General features: G+C 46.3%; 1 protein-coding gene across 4 annotated transcripts; it reads left to right on the forward strand.

The window, feature by feature from the left end:
* The first annotated feature begins 3,125 nt into the window (after nucleotides 1-3,125).
* On the forward strand, nucleotides 3,126-9,568 carry SELENOS (selenoprotein S). Of its 4 annotated transcripts, none has more exons than XM_017863386.1 (7): nucleotides 3,126-3,292; nucleotides 3,951-4,085; nucleotides 5,235-5,341; nucleotides 5,909-5,998; nucleotides 6,093-6,171; nucleotides 7,745-7,837; nucleotides 8,957-9,568. In XM_017863386.1, exons 1-6 carry the CDS (start codon nucleotides 3,217-3,219, stop codon nucleotides 7,822-7,824), a joined length of 567 nt encoding a protein of 188 aa, XP_017718875.1. In that variant the 5' UTR covers nucleotides 3,126-3,216; the 3' UTR covers nucleotides 7,825-7,837; nucleotides 8,957-9,568. The 4 variants fall into 4 exon arrangements, with proteins under 4 accessions (XP_017718875.1, XP_017718874.1, XP_017718873.1 ...); XM_017863384.1 differs by having other exon boundaries at nucleotides 3,145-3,292; nucleotides 7,745-7,804; nucleotides 8,957-9,432; XM_017863387.1 differs by lacking the exon at nucleotides 3,126-3,292 and adding an exon at nucleotides 3,304-3,495 and having other exon boundaries at nucleotides 7,745-7,804; nucleotides 8,957-9,432.
* The last annotated feature ends 6,735 nt before the right edge of the window (nucleotides 9,569-16,303 follow it).

Raw genomic sequence — 16,303 nt, forward strand, 5'->3', positions numbered from 1 at the left:
TAATCCCATCTTATTGCATATACTTTTGTGAAAACCTTGGCACTTCATTAGTTGGCTATTGCTGCAATAATGCTGTATAACAATCCACCACAAAACTCAGGGGTTTTAATCAACAACACTATTCTATAGTTGACTCTGCTTATCACTGTAGGTCTGGATTAACTGGGGTGGCTTGGTTTCTTTACAGGTCTCAGATGAGCCAGCTCACCTGGCAAAGGCACAAGAAGTAAACACTAGGAGCTTCTAAAGGCCTATGTACACTAAAAACTGACACACTTTTTTCTGCCCACTTACTATTAACCAAAGCAAGCCACCTCGCCAAGTACAGGGTCAAAGGATGATGGGGAAATACACTCCTTTCACCTTGCCATAGCAAGGATGTGGCTGTGAGAAGGAATGACAAATTAGGGCCAATTATTTAGCCTACAACAATCAGTGACAGGTGACAGTCCTGGTTTCTGTCCACCTTTGTCCTCTTTCTGCAAATAATACCTGAGCAATTACATTGAGCAAAGTGTTTGTTGAAATACCTTTTCCTGTTCTAGATAAGCCAAGCCAGGTAAGGTTATAACACCTGATCACCTGATTAAAGGGACAAAGGTAACAAATGCCTGGCTAGGATGAGTAACTTCTGTCAATAGGACCAGAAGATCAATGTGCTAGGAACTGAAACAAAAGCCCATCATCCATGCACTCAAATAATTTAATATCTATTAGATTTTAGTGGAATATGTGCATTATATGTACATATGTATACAACACTAGTTCACAATAGTTTACAAGGATACTTCGGTTTTCTATATGCTTAGAATGTGCATTTTCATGAGTTAATACTGGTTTCCGTTTTATGTTGCAAAGTCCTGAGTGAAAAGGATTGTTGCCTTTTTTAAATGATAGAACCTAAAATGTTACAATTTATTCCATCTTTGTGATTACAGACATTACAGGATAGGGTAGCTAAACAAGGCAAACAAAGCAAACGTTCCTTAATGTAACCAGATGCAACATTTTGGCATTTTTATACTGTGCATGTTGACTTAATTCATTGACATGGATTGAAAGCTGGCAACAACACATCTTTGCAATTTAGGATCTTCTTCCATAACTAAGTTTTGTGAGGTTGCTTTTTTTTCACCCTGGCTGGAGTGCAGTGGTGCAATCTCAGCTTACTGCAACCTCCACCTCCTAGGTTCAAGCGATTCTCCTCCCTCAGCCTCTCTATTAGCTGGGATTATAGGCGCCTGCCACCACACCTGGCTAATTTTTGTATTTTTAGTAGAGGCAGGGTTTCGCCATGTTAGCCAGACTGGTCTTGAACTCCTGACCTCAGGTGATCCACGCACCTCGGCCTCCCAAAGTACTGGGATTACAGGCGTGAGCCACCGTGCCTGGCCAAATTTTTTTGTAGAGATGGGATCTTGCTGTGTTGCCCAGGCTGGTCTTGAACTTCTGGCCTCAAGGGATCCTCCCGCCTGAGCCTCCTAAAGTGCAATAGGATTATAGGCAAGAGCCACCATTCCTGGCCCACTGCAACATTCTTGAAGCTCTCAAGTCTTCATCTGACACCTTGTTAAGTGGGGAACTCTGTTAAACCATCCTGTTAAGTTACTATATAAAAATAAAACTGCTCCCAAGCATTGATTGAAACTGTTTTGCTATGAGCTTCCTGAGAGAAAAGTGAAGCCTAACCATTTTTTTCCATGAACTATGACCCCAGTACAGTGTACCTAATGTCCTTCACAGCCTAACAAAAGAGGTCAGGCAACCCTGTTCATCCTGTCTAGTTCATCAGTATTTAGATGTAAGGTGGATTTAAAGCTAATCTGGGACCGAGAATTGCAGCTATAATTCCAAGAAGTCATTCAATTTAGCACATAAATGTTTACTGCAAGATGCCACAGCAAGTGAGAAATCACTCTGTAGCAAAGCAAAGAGTGATGGTGGTTCATCATCTTTTACAACTGAAAGGCAAACATGAAGAAGGAAATTATATCCTCCCTCGTAAAATTCCTCATTAAATTGATAAGCTATCTTCACAGCCTTTATGGATGACATCCAGAGTCCTCGGTTTGTTCATTTGAGGAGTGCATTTTCAAGGTGGCCAACAGGGAAGAAGAGCTTTCAGGTTTTTCTTTGCTATGGCTCATGAATGCCAGGTTCCCTTTATTGCTTTCTGAATACACTGCTGGGAAACCTTGATGAGGTCAGTGCTCAAATCCCTGCAGCCGTCCCCCTTGAGGAACTTCTTGGCAAACCTGCGTTGAAGAAACACGGATTGCATTCACGCTTCATGTCAGGGTTTGCCTTCCCCACACTGCTCCTGGCGACGGTGGTGAGACAGCACTCGGATGTTGTCACCTGTTCATTATTTTTTCAGTTATATTCCCAATTCCCAACCCTTCTTTTGAGACACAACTAGGTATGTGCACTTCAAATGCTCCAGAAAAACCCAAGGTCAAATTTCAAATAGGATGGTTATGGTCACCATAAAGGTGGTGACGTTTGAGTGGCGGAAGAGGGTGCAGGACGACACTGCAGGCAGAGGAACACAGCCAGGACACTATTAGGAGTAACTCTGTGATCGTGGCTTGTGATGATACAGTATAATTAAACACAGGTTAGAGCCGTTACTATGATCGTTCTTTCCTAAGAAGTTTTGATTTTGGAGAAAAGAACCTTGAGGATCGGTGGAGACTTTCTTGGCCTGAAAGGTATCACTAGCAGCAGAAGCAGGAGGCTGCCCACGTTTTGTGCTTTCACTTGGGGTGGACGTTGGCTGCAACCCTCAAACGCTGGGAGTCGTCAACCTACTGAGCCCTGTTGTCCAATGTGCCCTGGGCAAGGATGTGGGTGCAAATCCTGCCTCCGGGCGACCACCGACCTCCTTGGCTTCAGTGTCCAATTAGAAAAAAAAAAAAGAAAGTAGAAATTCAGTAAGAAATCCGTGAAAGAGGGCTGTCCTCCACCCCGACTCAAGCCAGGAAATATCACAGAACGTACCCGCACGCGCCGTCCCGGCCCCAGCAAGAGTAGCCGGGATTTTTCCCCCGCCACGCCCCTCGGCCACGCCCCCTGCGTTTGGCCCAGCGTCGGGGCGGGGCCGGCCTGCGATTGGCCGAGACCACGACCGCGTCCGGGCGCGCCACGTGTGCGTGGGAGCGCACCGGAAGCGTCCGGCTGGAGGCGCGGCGGCCGGCCTGGGCGGCGGTGGCCGTCATGGAGCGGCAAGAGGATTCCCTGTCCGCGCGGCCGGCCCTGGAGACCGAGGGACTGCGCTTCCTGCACGTCACGGGTGAGTCGTTGCGGGGCAGCAGGGGCGCGCCACCATGATCGGTGGGTCGTCCTTCGCTGCTCCGGGAGCCGGAGCCTGGGAGGCCTGGGAACGGACGGGCGTTGGCGCTTACGCGGACTCTGAGCAGCAGGCCCGGACCTTGCGCGTAGGCTTCTCGGGAGCCGCACTTCCCTAGGCGGCTCGGCTGGCCGTTGTTTGCGCAAGTATTTTTTTGCGAACCAAGCCCTTACTGTTGTAGTTCCGGGGGTCACTCGGCCCTTGGCGTTTGCCTCTGGGACCTGCCCCACACAGCCCCCTACACACTCCTAACCCCGCGCTGTCACCCCTTTATATGTGGTTCCCTAGGCCTGAAAGGCCTTTGCCTTCCTGATTCAGATTAGTTGCTCTTCATTCTTCAAAACCCAGTTGCTGTGCCCTCCACGCTGTAACTGCCCCTGACTCCCCAGATGGTTGAGAAGTCTCACTTCTCAGTGATCCCTGAAGTGTCGCGCTTCTTGTTCATATTTTAACGATCTACTTAGGAGGCTTTGTCCGCAGCCTAGACCATGAAGGCTTTGAGGTCAGGAGTTAGACTTAGTTTGCGTTTGTTGAGTCTTATGGAAAGGTCAACTAGTAGTGTCGTTTTTAGTTTTTTTGAAAACTTTTTTTTTCTTTTCAGTGGGCTCTTTGCTGGCCAGCTATGGCTGGTACATCGTCTTCAGCTGCATCCTTCTCTACGTGGTCTTTCAGAAGCTTTCCGCCCGGCTGAGAGCCTTGAGGCAGAGGCAGCTGGACCGAGCTGCGGCTTCCGTGGGTTAGTGCCTGATAACCGAAATGAAAGCGGTGGTTTTACACCTACTTCTTTATATTAAGATTTAGTCTCTTATTAAAAGTAAGACGGACGACATAGCAAGACCCTGTCTCTATTAAAAAAAAAAAAAAATAGCCGAGAGGCGGCACACACCTGTGGTCCCAGCTGCTTAGGAGGCTGAGGCGGGAGAATAACTTGAGTCCAGGAAGTCAAAGCTGCAGTGGGCTATGATCGGGTCACACTTCACTCCAGCCTGGGCAATTGATTGAGACCTTTTGTTTTGTTTTGTTTTGTTTTTTAAAAAGGAAGTATATGGTTCTTGGCTGGGCGCGGTGGTTCACGCCTGTAATCCCAGCACTTTGGGAGGCCAAGGCAGGCGGATGAGTTGAGGTCAGCGGTTCAAGACAAGCCTGGCCAACATGGTGAAACCTCGTCCCTACTAAAAATACAAATATTAGTGGGGCATGGTGGCAGGTGCCTGTAATCCCAGCTATAAGGGAGGCTGAGGCAGGAGAAATCGCTTGAACCCAGGAGGTGGAGGTTGCAGTGAGCTGAGATTGTGCCACTGCACTCCAGCTTTTTTTTTTTTTTTTTTCTGTGAGATGGAGTCTAGCACTGTCGCAAAGAGCGAGACTATGAGTAGACATTATGAGTAGAAATGAGTTCATGTCTACTCAAAATGCTATTTGGAAGGATTTTTCTTTTCTGTAGAAACAAATATTTAAGAATCTTACTTCTGGGCTAATTGAGGGATGGATAATGATTTAGAAAACTTTATATTTCCTTAGTAGTCTTCCAGGATTCTAGTCAACCTAGAGACTGTGGGTGTCACTGAGGTATCCAAGATGTGCTCTGGCTACCATCCCAGGCTTTATGAATTGGAATTGCTCAGGAGAACTTAGAAACTGGCATTTCTAACAGGTTTCTGGTGATGTAGATATTTGGGGCTAAAATCCATGGCTCAGCAACAGACCCCTGCCCCCTGAAGCAGTAAAATAAATATATGCAGAGGTGTTAGGAGTACTCATGTAAAAACATGTTTCATTGTCTGATGTCCATACCTCTTTATACTTTTAATAATATGGACACTCAAAAGTTTATATTTTATATTGTACAGAGTGCTTTATCTCCATTTTTTTTTTGACATTTTAGAACCTGATGTTGTTGTTAAACGACAAGAAGCTTTAGCAGCTGCTCGATTGAAAATGCAAGAAGAATTAAATGCGCAAGTTGAAAAGCATAAGGAAAAACTGAAACAGGTATGAACTAGCTTCAGTTTGAATGTGTACATAGAAGTTGTCTGAGGCTTAGTGGATAACGATGCCTATGTGTGTGTTGTCTATAAGCTTCTAGGACCAGGTCCTATCCCATTAGATTCAGTAAGCATTTCAGTTCCTACGATGTAGTATATACCAAGAAGTATACACTATTGTTAGGGAACACTAGATGTGTGAATATATTACAATGAAAGGTCCAGAGCACAAAAGGAGGGACAGACTGGAGCAGGATGCATGTGAGTGTGTGTGTGCATGTGCCTGTGTCTTCCACATTACCAAAAATGTACTGATAGGAATGAGTTTCAGAAGAATGGAGTCAGTAATTTTTTTCGTGAAACATTTTGCTTTCTTTAATAGTGTACAAAAACCAAAGCTTCTCTATGTGAGTTAAACTCACACCACCAGATCACAACAGTTTTATTAACTAAAGAAAACAAGGGTGAAGTTTGTTCTGAAAAACATTTAAATTAAGAATTATCAGAGTTAGCGTTGTCTTTGAGAGAGATGGCAGCTTCTGAACTCTTTCTGTACAATGTGATTGTTTCTCAGCTTGAAGAAGAAAAAAGGAGACAGAAGATTGAAATGTGGGACAGCATGCAAGAAGGAAAAAGTTACAAAGGAAACGCAAAGAAGCCTCAGGTGACTGGAGACCTCGGCCAGCTGGCATGCAGTAGATGAAGATTGCCAAGTAGAATGTTTTAATTGCTTCTTACACCTGTGTGTGTTCAAACAGGAGGAAGACAGTGCTGGGCCTTCCACTTCATCTGTCGTCGTGAAACGGAAATCGGACAGAAAACCGTTGCGGGGAGGTGGTAAGCACCACTGATGTCAAATGTTAACAAATTTTCAGCACTTACAGGATATAGTTAACCTTGTAGAAACAAGATTATTTGCTTCTTTGTCCTTAAGTTTAGACTAATTCCTTAGGATTGTAAAGATTCAATAAAGGAAACAGATGCAAACCACCTCCTAGGTCGTCACTAAGTACTTGGAAGGATTGTACTTACAGTATTCTCACTTGATCCTTCTGCAGCCCCATAGGGGGAGAGCTAAGTAGGGTGAGGAATTGTCTGCCAATCTTCAGATGAGTGTTAAGGGGCTGGAACACAGTGGTTTTGGTCTTTCTAGACGGGACCACCTTGTTTCTTGCAAATAACAAGGAGTAGCAGACAGATGCTCATCCAAAGCTTTTTCCTGTGTGCAACACTGCCCCAGGGACTCTGGATAATGCCACAGCAGTCTGTCTTCATCCCATCCCTGAGAATTTCAAATTTGGGAAGATGGGACTCGCAAATGAAAATAAGCAATCCTTTGTGATTCTGGCTAAGAGTTGCAAGTTACTGCTGAGTAAGGAGAGAACAAAGACACTAGAACACTGTAGGAACCAAGGCGGAAGACTTTGTATCCTGCATAGGAAGAGAGGGGCACAGCAGAGGCCTGGAGGCCTGATGGCATCTTTGAGGACTGAGGAAAGACTGGGACATGGGCTCCAAGGCAGCAGGGCTACAAAATTGGCTGACCTTAAACGCTGAGCTGTAATCCCCTTTGTGTCAGAAGACTAAACCTGGCTTGCTGTAGAGAAGGTGATGCATCTGGAAAGAAAATGCTATTTTTAAATGGTCCTGCTGGAAACTTATTTTTAGATACAGAGAGGTGATATTTAGAAGAGAAATGGAAATTATAGAAGATGGAATGCGTGGCCTGCTTGCATGCATGGCCTCTTTCAGCGTCCCCAGCATTTCTGAGCTGGGGCTTTGACTAACCTGGCTTTACAAATAAGGAAACTGAGGCACGGGGTTTAATTGCCCAAAGATTCCACTGCAAGTAAGGAGTAACGCCAACATTTTAAGTTCTGGCTGGCCCTAGAACCTGAACACTCAACCAGGTTACCAGTTGTCCATTGACTTTGGGAAACTCAACGAGGAAGGGGGGTGGCGGGGGGTAGGGAAAGATACAGATGACCCTGTTCTGACTGGTAGAAGTGACAAGTTTGATTCTGTTTTGATTTTTTTTAATCCGTTTTCTGTAGCTTGAACGGCCCTTATTTGAATGTGTGAGTTTCAATAAGCACTGTGATCGGAGGATTCATATACTTAAATCAGGCCATCTTGAGAGAGTTTTTGGTGACTCTTTTGCATGTGTTTTGGAGTTGGGACAAAGCAGCTGAATGATTTTTTTCCCCACCAGAAAATCAATTCAAATGGCAATCACAATATAAAGGTTTTTTTTTTCATATAGCAGCTAAAAGGTTTTTTTAAATGTCCCTTAGAATCCATATCTTTGCAATGCTTTGCATGTCACTCTCATAATTTTATTTTGGATATAGAATGTCCCCAGATTTTCAGATTTTATCAATACTGTTGTGCTTCTTTTCTGTCATTCTAGGTTATAACCCTTTGTCTGGTGAAGGAGGTGGAACCTGCTCCTGGAGACCTGGACGCAGAGGTCCGTCATCTGGCGGATGAGGCTAAAAATCTTGTTAGTGTCGCTTTTGACATTAGCAAGATGAATCCTTAACCCTCGATTCAATTGCCTTACGCACGCTTTTCACAGTGACTAGCCAAGGGGAGGTGGGGTTGATTTCTGTTCCTAACTACACCTGCATATGTCAGGGCTCCAGTCAGCAAAAGGTATAGATGTTGCCTCTAGGCATTAGGTCATTAGTCACATTCCACTTGGAGACAGTGATTGCATTCATTGATTTCATGGTTAATTGCTAGTTGGTAGGTAAAGGCCTCTAGATGATGAGCAGTCTTGATAAAAGAGGCCTAGTAATGTTCTTTTGAAATTAGAAATCCTTGCTGCTAGGACAGTCTCTGTGACAGGTTGCGTTGAATGATGTCTTCCTTATCAATGGTGAGCCCACCAGTGAGGATTACTGATGTGGACAGTTGATGGGGTTTGTTTCTGTATATTTATTTTTATGTATAGAACTTTGTAAAACAAAACTATTTAAAAAACGAGAATAACATTTTTAGCATCTTTATTCAAGGAGATTTATGGACTTGAATTTGTCTATCAAACATTAAATAGCTTTTTATTACTCACAACTTCCAACTATTAACTTATTTCTCTATTTATTATTGCTTACCCAAAATAAGTCTGGCACGTGGCAGACGGCTGCGGTGATTTTGAAAGTTGACAGACTCCTTGGGGTTCATCCACAAAATCGGGTGCTTGGAGTCCAGTTGCTGAATTACTGGGATAAAGAAACATCATGCCTCGAGGTTCCTCATAGGCTGACCGCATTTCTACGCGTGCTCTCAGTTCTTCCCTTATGCCATGACTTACCTTTTATGCTCTTGTCCAGAGGCACTATCAGCAGTTTTGGATAAAGAGCCAAATAGTAAATATTTTAGACTTTACAGGCCACATACGATCTCTGTCATATAGTCTTAGGTTTTTATATTTTAAAGGATTGTTTTTTAAAAGATTCTCTGTTCCTGGGCTGGATTTGGGCTGCATGCTGTAGTGTGTGGACCCCATCTAGATCATCAGAAGGAAAAACATTCACCTTCAGAATAGGGGTAATTCACTACAAAAGCACTCTAGAATGGTCTCATACATAAATTAGTCAACATTTGTTATCTCCTGCAGGTAGAATATTCCGTGGTTGCTTCTTGACAGAGGGAAATACAGTCTGGCCGTGCGAGACTTAAAATCTCTTGAGGAGCGCTCTGGAGAATGGCTGAAGGAGAGGAAACGGGAGCCTTGAGCAGTGTAATTACAAACAAATAGGTTGACATAGTCAAGACTAACTAAGTCTGTGAGTCTAGAGAGACTTGAGTTTTATTTTGCCTGTGGAGGAAATTGGGGGTTTCAGGTCAAAGAGAGGGTCAGTGGAAACAAGGGTGGACCTTGTGAGAGGTGTGGGGAAGTCCTGGGACCCTCACTCCCCTTCCAGTGTGTAACTGGATTGGCTCCCACCAGCACAGAAGATTTACGACGTGGGAAATGGTATACTTGGATTAAAATATTTCATCCAGATTTGTTTACATCTAGAGAGAACCCCTTGTAGGATATAAGGAAACTTTTTAACATTCTTCCTTGAGTATATTTTCTGTAACTGAAAATGTATGTGAAGTGGCTGTCAACTACACATGTCATAAGTAGAGGGGCTCTGGGTCAGGGTTTCATATGCAGCAGAGCAGCTCCCTTGCTGCTGTCCATCAAGAGCCCTCAACACAAGAGTTACAAATAGAAATAAACTATGAAAATTAGAAAAAAAAAAACGTAGAGGGGTATGTTTTAGTATACTATTAGATGTGACTGACTACCTTGAAACCTGATTTTTTTTCATGGGAAGAAACAGTGCTTGAATTCTGCATGCCCCCCTTGCATCTAGCACCTTTTGGTGGGAGTGGAGGGAGGGTGTCATGGAGAACGATGAGGAGATAATGGAGGGGAGAGGGAAACTTGCATTGTGTAATAGCATTTGAAGAGCACTTACCACTTGGCAGGAGTGTCGATTTCTATTTGATACCCCTAGAATCCTATGAAATGGGTATGTTACTAACCTTGGTTTTCAGAAACTGAAGCTTAGATGGAGCTTAGATGGGTTTAGTCACTGGTCCACAACCCTACTCACTGTTGTCTACTTCATCCTTGTGTTCATATTAGCCAAAGGCCTTAGGGCATCAAGGTGCGGGGAGCTTCTTGTAGCTAATTAAACAGTTATGTGACTGGGCCTGGTGGCTCACGCCTGTAATCCCACCAGCCGAGATGGATGGATCACCTGAGGTTAGGAGTTCGAGACCAGCCTGACCAATGTGGTGAAACCCTGTCTCTACTAAAAATATAAAAAATTAGCTGGGCGTGGTGGCATATGCCTGTAATCCCAGCTCCATGGGAGGCTGAGGCAAGAGAATTGTTTGAATGTGGGAGGTGGAGGTTGCAGTGAGCCAAGATCATGCCATTGCACTCCAGCCTGGGCAACAAAGAACAAAACTACATCTCAAAAAAAAAAGTTACGTGGAGTAATAATACAGTGAAAATCACGTTACAGATCTAGGGCATTAAGCATTTCAGAAAGGTGGACTGAGCTTGCTGGGGAAAGCGGGTCTTGGCCCTTTCTGAAAAAATGAGAAATTGGGGGCAGCGGTGCAAATGTCAAAAGCTGAGGGCCCTGGAGAAGGGACTGGGCCAGAGCCATAAAAACCATGCTTCAAACCTAGGCCGTACGCTCACCTTGTCCACCAGCAGAGGCTGCTGTGGAGCTCACGGTGTGTCCTGGCAGTTTGCAGGAGTTTGGGACGGACACTGGGAGCTGTCAAGTGTTAGATAATGTGTAAAGCACCCCATCCTAATTATGGAGCAACATGAGTAAATCCTGGGGCAGAACACACACGAGTCTTCAATTGGAATGCCTAGGAGATGGAGTTGTGCCTTGGCCAAATGTTTGAGGAGAAAAGACTTCAATGGCCACATTTGGATCCCATCCCCGCCTGGATCCCATCCTCCTCAGGGACTCCACTCTGCGCCCCCTTCCTCTCCTCTCCTTCATGCCATCTCCACTGGCTGCTCCTCATCAGATAGGTAACATGTCAAGTCTGTCTCTTCTTGGAAAGAGCACTTAAAAGGTGGTTTATAAACAACGGGCATTTGTTTTTGGAGGCTAGAAGTCCAGGATCAGGGTGCAGGCATGGCTGGGTTCTGGTGTGACCTTCTTCCAGGCTGCAGAGGGCCAACTTTCGTTGTGTCTGTCAAATGCGCAGCCCTGGGTGCCTCTGAGTAGGCGTTCCTCACCCTACCCCTTAGGGATGTGGAAGGTGCTCCTACTGGGTTCATCCCATTACAAACACCAGTGGAATTTTGATCTCACTATATTTGACTTGACATGACTTGACAACACATTTCCTACATGCCCCTCTGCAGCCCTCCCTTCTTCCTTCTAGAACACTACACACTGGGTTTTAGCCCCCATGACAGCTTGCACCTCTCTCCTTTGCCAATTGTGCCATGGTCTCTAGTCTTGAAAAAGTGTTCTGTGTTCCCTAATTTCTCTTCCTGCATTTGCTGTTAAATGCATTCTGCTGAAGCTGCTCTTCAGGTCACCTGTGGCAGGGAGTGACGGGTTGCCTTGGTCCTCACCTGAAGTTAGCATCCTTTGTGGTCCTTGAGCACTTCTCAAGAAACACTTCCCTCGGCTTCCGAAACGCCGAGTTGGCCTGGTTTTCTCCTGTTTCTGGCCACTCCTCATTCTCTTTTGCTGCTTTTTCTCACCTTCCTGAAACCCCTGGGGTGCCCAGAGCTGTCTTTAGACCTGTTCTCTTGGCCATATTTGTCCTCTGTCTCATACAGTGGCTGAGGGGATCTCCTTCCCTCCCCCTTTCTCCCCTGACTCTAAGGGGAAGAAGTCAGTTTGGGGTGACTGCTGTGCTCAGAGCATCCAGTCTTCCTCTGGCACAACTGTCACATTTTGCTGTAATTGTGTCTTTTCCTCCAAGACAAAAGGAGTTGTCTCTTTGGTGTGTGGATGCATCCCTGGCAACTAGAACAAGGCCTGACATAAGCTCCTACCTCATGGAGTTAGAAAAGGCAAGAAGGAAACCATCACTAATGCCACGTGGTGAAAGTGGCATTGTGGATACCACACATGTACAAACGCATCTTCTAGTGATTCTGTAGACAGGTAGTTGTGACTTATGATAAAATATCAGTGTCTCATACCCCAATTCAAATGCTCTGTTTCGAAGAACTCACAGAAAACTATGGGCTCTGGGAAACTAAAGGCTCAGAATGGGCCTGGGCGTGCCGAGGATGCTGTGGACAGTGTAAACACAGGCCCCGCCCTAAGGTCCTTGAGGTCTGTGGGGGAAGACGAGCATTGCATGGTCACAGAAGTAGATGATGAGAGCTGATGAAGGCCCACAGATGGGAAGTACACATTCCAGTAAGAAATGATCTGACTTATGGAGACCTAACTTAGGTTTATTCTGTAGCTAGATTCCACTTCTATGGAAGTAGGGGTTGGAAATTGTAGGAAATAATTTAAAGATGAAACAACCTTTTCCTCTGTCTTAGCTGCTGTAACAGTACCACAGATTGAGTGGTTTATAAACAACAGGCATTTGTTTTTGGAGGCTGGAAGTCTAGGATCAGGGTGCAGGCATGGCTGGGTTCTGGTGAGGTCTTCCTCCAGGCTGCAGACAGCCAACTTTTCGTTGTGTCTTCACGTGGTGGACAGAGCTCTGGGGCCTCCACTGTAGGAGCACTAATTATCATGACCTAGTTAACCTCCAAAGGTACCCCCCCAAAATACCATCACCTTGGGGGTGAGGATTTCCACATGCTAATTTGTGGGGGGACACATACATTCAATCTGTTAACAACCACAAACCAGGAGTCTAGTGTTCAGTATTAGTACCAGCTCCTAACACTCCTGAGTAGCTATGTCTGTCTTGGGGTCTACGTGGTCCTTTGCAGGTTCTGAGGAAACTTCACTGGCCCCTTGCTGCCTTCAGCATCCTGAGAGGGGGTCATCCAATGCCACCAGACCAGCTTTAGGAGTGCATGTCTGCAGATGTTGATGCAGGGTAAGCCCCCTTCTCTTTGAAGTAGCTATTCCAAGCCTCCACTTGGAGCACTTCAGGCTTCTCTTTGTCATCATTCCAAACAATGACAAACCCTGTAATAAGAAGTGCTTGTCATCAAAAAATGCAAGAGATGTGAGCTTGCCAGGGTGACCTCTGATTTGGAAGATGGTCAGCTCAGTGTTTCCAGCATCTGGACTGCTCTGAACATGACTTCAAACAACCATTTATCGCTAAGATTCTGTTGGGCTGGCTCAGTTGGTCTTGGCCGCACTCATGCTTGTGGTCAGCTGGCGGCTGGCAGGGCCCAGTGGCCTCCCTCACATCTGTCAGCTGGCTGGTGGTAAGCTGGGCGACAGGTGACTGGCCCATGTATTTCTCCATCTGCAGCAGGCTAACCCGGATTTGTTCACATGGCGGTTCATTTCCAAGAACAGTGTGCCCAAGTGTTTCAAGTTGCTGCTTGCTCCACATTTTGCTACCATCCCATGGGTCAAAGCAATTCATAAGGCCAGTCCCAATGCAAAGGCTGGAGGAAGGCACTGCCTCTCGGTTGGAGGAGCTGTCGAGTCACATTGCAAAGGCGTAGATGCAGGGAGGGGAAGAAACTGGCCATTTGCAGTAGAAGTGAGTCTTCCGGGTCATACAGCCTTAGTATACATCTTTGTGTCTGTGAAACTTCTCCCCATCTGGATCAAGACTGCCCCAACTTGATCTTTGAGGACCATCCCCAAAATTTATAAGCAAGAGAATTACCCAGCAAATGTGAAGACTCCTGCTCTGACCAGTACACTCCACCTGAATCCCAAAAGAGCCTAGAAAATGGCCTGTAGCAGTCAGGAGTCAGCTGGAAATGGCATGCTCAAATTGGGTAGCTGAGGAGCGTTTAGTAAAGGAGCTGTTTGCCAGGGTGCAGACAGGGTTAGGCATGATACAATCCGGGTGGCTAGCAACATCAGGGAGTCTTTAATGTCCCCAAACCTGCGAGCAGTTACCAGGACTTGGGGAGAGGGCTGCCTGACAGAGACCAGCCTTCAATAGAAACAGCCAGCTCTCAGTGACCCAGCGAGGACTACAATAAATGACCTTAGTCTCCTCCCACCCACCAGCCTTCTGCTTGTGCCTGCCATTGACTGAGCCCAGCTGAAGGCGTGAGTGAGCCTCTGGGGATGGCTTAATATCTCTTTTTTTTTTTTTTTTTTTAGATGGAGTCTCACTCTGTGACCCAGGCTGAGTGCAGTGGCACGGTGTCGGCTCACTGCAACCTCCGCCTCCCGGGTTCAAGCCACTCTCCTGCTTCAGCCTCTTGAGTACCTGGGATTACAGGCATGCACCACCACGCCCAGCTAATTTTTGTATTTTTAGTAGAGACAGGGTTTCGTCTTGTTGGCCAGGGTGGTCGCACTCCTGACCTCAGGTGATCCTCCCGCCTCGGCCTCCCAAAATGCTGAGATTACAGGAATGAGCCACTGTGCCTGGCTTTAATATCTGCTAAGCTCATTAACCAATGCCTGCACTCAAGGTGACTGTTAGGGGTTGAGTTGTGTCCCTCAAAATGTGCCCCCAGTACCTGTGAATATGCCCTTATTTGGAAATAGAATCTCAGCAGATATAATCCAGTTAAGATGAGGTCTGCTGAGTTAGGGTGGGCCCTAAGCCAATGTGATTAGTGTATGAGTTCACTAGGGCTGCCATAACAAAATGTCACAGACTGGGTGGCTTCAACCACAGACATTTACTCTCTCACAGTTCTGGAGGCTGGAAGTTGGAGGAGGTGCTGCAGGGGTTTCCTCCAAGGCCTCAATTCTTGACTTGCAAATGGCCACCCTCCTGCTGCCTAGTCACAGGGTCTTTTCTTTGTCACAGTTACCCCTCCTTCCTCTCTGTGTCCTAATCTCTTCTTACAAGTACATCAGTCATATCAGATTAGGGCCCACTCTAATGGGCCTTCTTAATTACTTCTTTAAAGACTGTCACCAAATATAGTCACATTCTGGAGTACTGAGTGTTTAGGGTCCAACATATGAATTTTAGAGGGGACAGTTCAGCTCATAACAATTGGTGTCCTTATAAAAGAAGAGAAGAGGCCAGGTTTGGTGGCTCAAGCCTGTAATCTCAGCACTTTGGGAGGCTGATGTGGGCAGATCACTTGAAGTCAGGAGTTCAAGACTAGCCTGGCCAAAATGGCGAGACCCTGTCTCTACTAAAAATACAAAAATTAGTCGGACATGGTGGCATGCACCTGTAGTCCCAGCGTCCCAACTGGGAAGCTGAGAGAAGAATCACTTGAACCCAGGAGGCAGAGGTTGCAATGAGCCGAGATCCCGCCACTGCACTCTGTTCAGCCTGGGTGACAGAGCGAGACTGTCTAAATAGATAAAAGAGACAGACACTGAAGGTGACCACATGAAGGCCTAGGTGACACAGCGAGACTCTGTCTCAATAAATAAATAAGACACAGACACTGAAAGAAAGTGACCACGTGAAATGAAGCCCACGGCAGAGACTGGAGTGACACAGCCACAAGCCAAGGAAAGCCTGGGGCCACCAGAAGCTGAAAGAGGCAAGGAAGGATTCTCCCCTCGAGGCCAGGAGGGAGCATGGCCCTGCTGACACCTTAAGTTTGGCCTCAGAAACTGTGAGAGAAGCAATGTCTGTAGTTATAAGCCACCCGTTTTGTGGTCATTTGTTCTAGCAGCCACAGGAAGTGAAAACAGTGGCCTTTGGCAAGCACAGTTCAACTGTCGGAATTTCCCTCACATGTGACGAGATGTGGTCCCAAGGCTCAGGGCACCCGCAAGTTGCATGGATGTACCACATGTAGCTTGCTTAGCACCCCTCCCCAACAATGCTCCCCAGAGATGGCCCAGAGAGCATTCCTTCATCACAGCATAAAGCAAGTGCTGGTGGGGGAACCAGGACTCTTCAGCAGCACGGGAGGAAGGCCGGCTCGAGGGCAGTGGGGATGTACCGTGCTGGATGAGTTCTGTTTGCCCCTCCACATCTACTCTCCACCCAGTTCCTACCTGTATAAGCTGCAGGGAGCCCTTCTATGCAGTCCATTCAGGCCTTCCCCTGGAGTGCTCTCCCTAGGCCACCTTGACTGCAGGCATAGGTAACTTTCTAAATGGATATGACCACCCCAGGTGTTCCAGCCAGCACAGTAAACCCTGAATTCCTTTTCCTGAAGTTGGGCTCTAGCAAGCCTTAGGATCCATTCTCCTCCTCCTGACACCCTTGGAGTCTGTGGCCGCGATTCTTCCCAGACTCCTGCCACAGGGATGGATGAAGTCATATACCACATTTTCAGTGATGGCTGGGTACATTGAGCCTTGTACTTTTCGATCTGGGATTTTCTAGAATCACACTCTTTCCATTGCCTGGAGGTTGTGAGGGGCGATGAGAGTGATGC

The sequence above is a fragment of the Rhinopithecus bieti genome, unplaced genomic scaffold, assembly GCF_001698545.2.
Source record: "Rhinopithecus bieti isolate Rb0 unplaced genomic scaffold, ASM169854v2 scaffold_69980, whole genome shotgun sequence".
NCBI lineage: Eukaryota > Metazoa > Chordata > Mammalia > Primates > Cercopithecidae > Rhinopithecus > Rhinopithecus bieti.

What these genes read in the sequence shown, in the direction of transcription:
- SELENOS (XM_017863384.1), top strand. Translation starts at nt 3,217, where the DNA reads ATGGAGCGGCAAGAGGATTCCCTGTCCGCGCGGCCGGCCCTGGAGACC. An exon ending in GCGCTTCCTGCACGTCACGG is followed by an intron (nt 3,293 to 3,950) that starts GTGAGTCGTTGC and finishes TTTTCTTTTCAG; the next exon opens with TGGGCTCTTTGCTGGCCAGC. An exon ending in ATAAGGAAAAACTGAAACAG is followed by an intron (nt 5,342 to 5,908) that starts GTATGAACTAGC and finishes ATTGTTTCTCAG; the next exon opens with CTTGAAGAAGAAAAAAGGAG.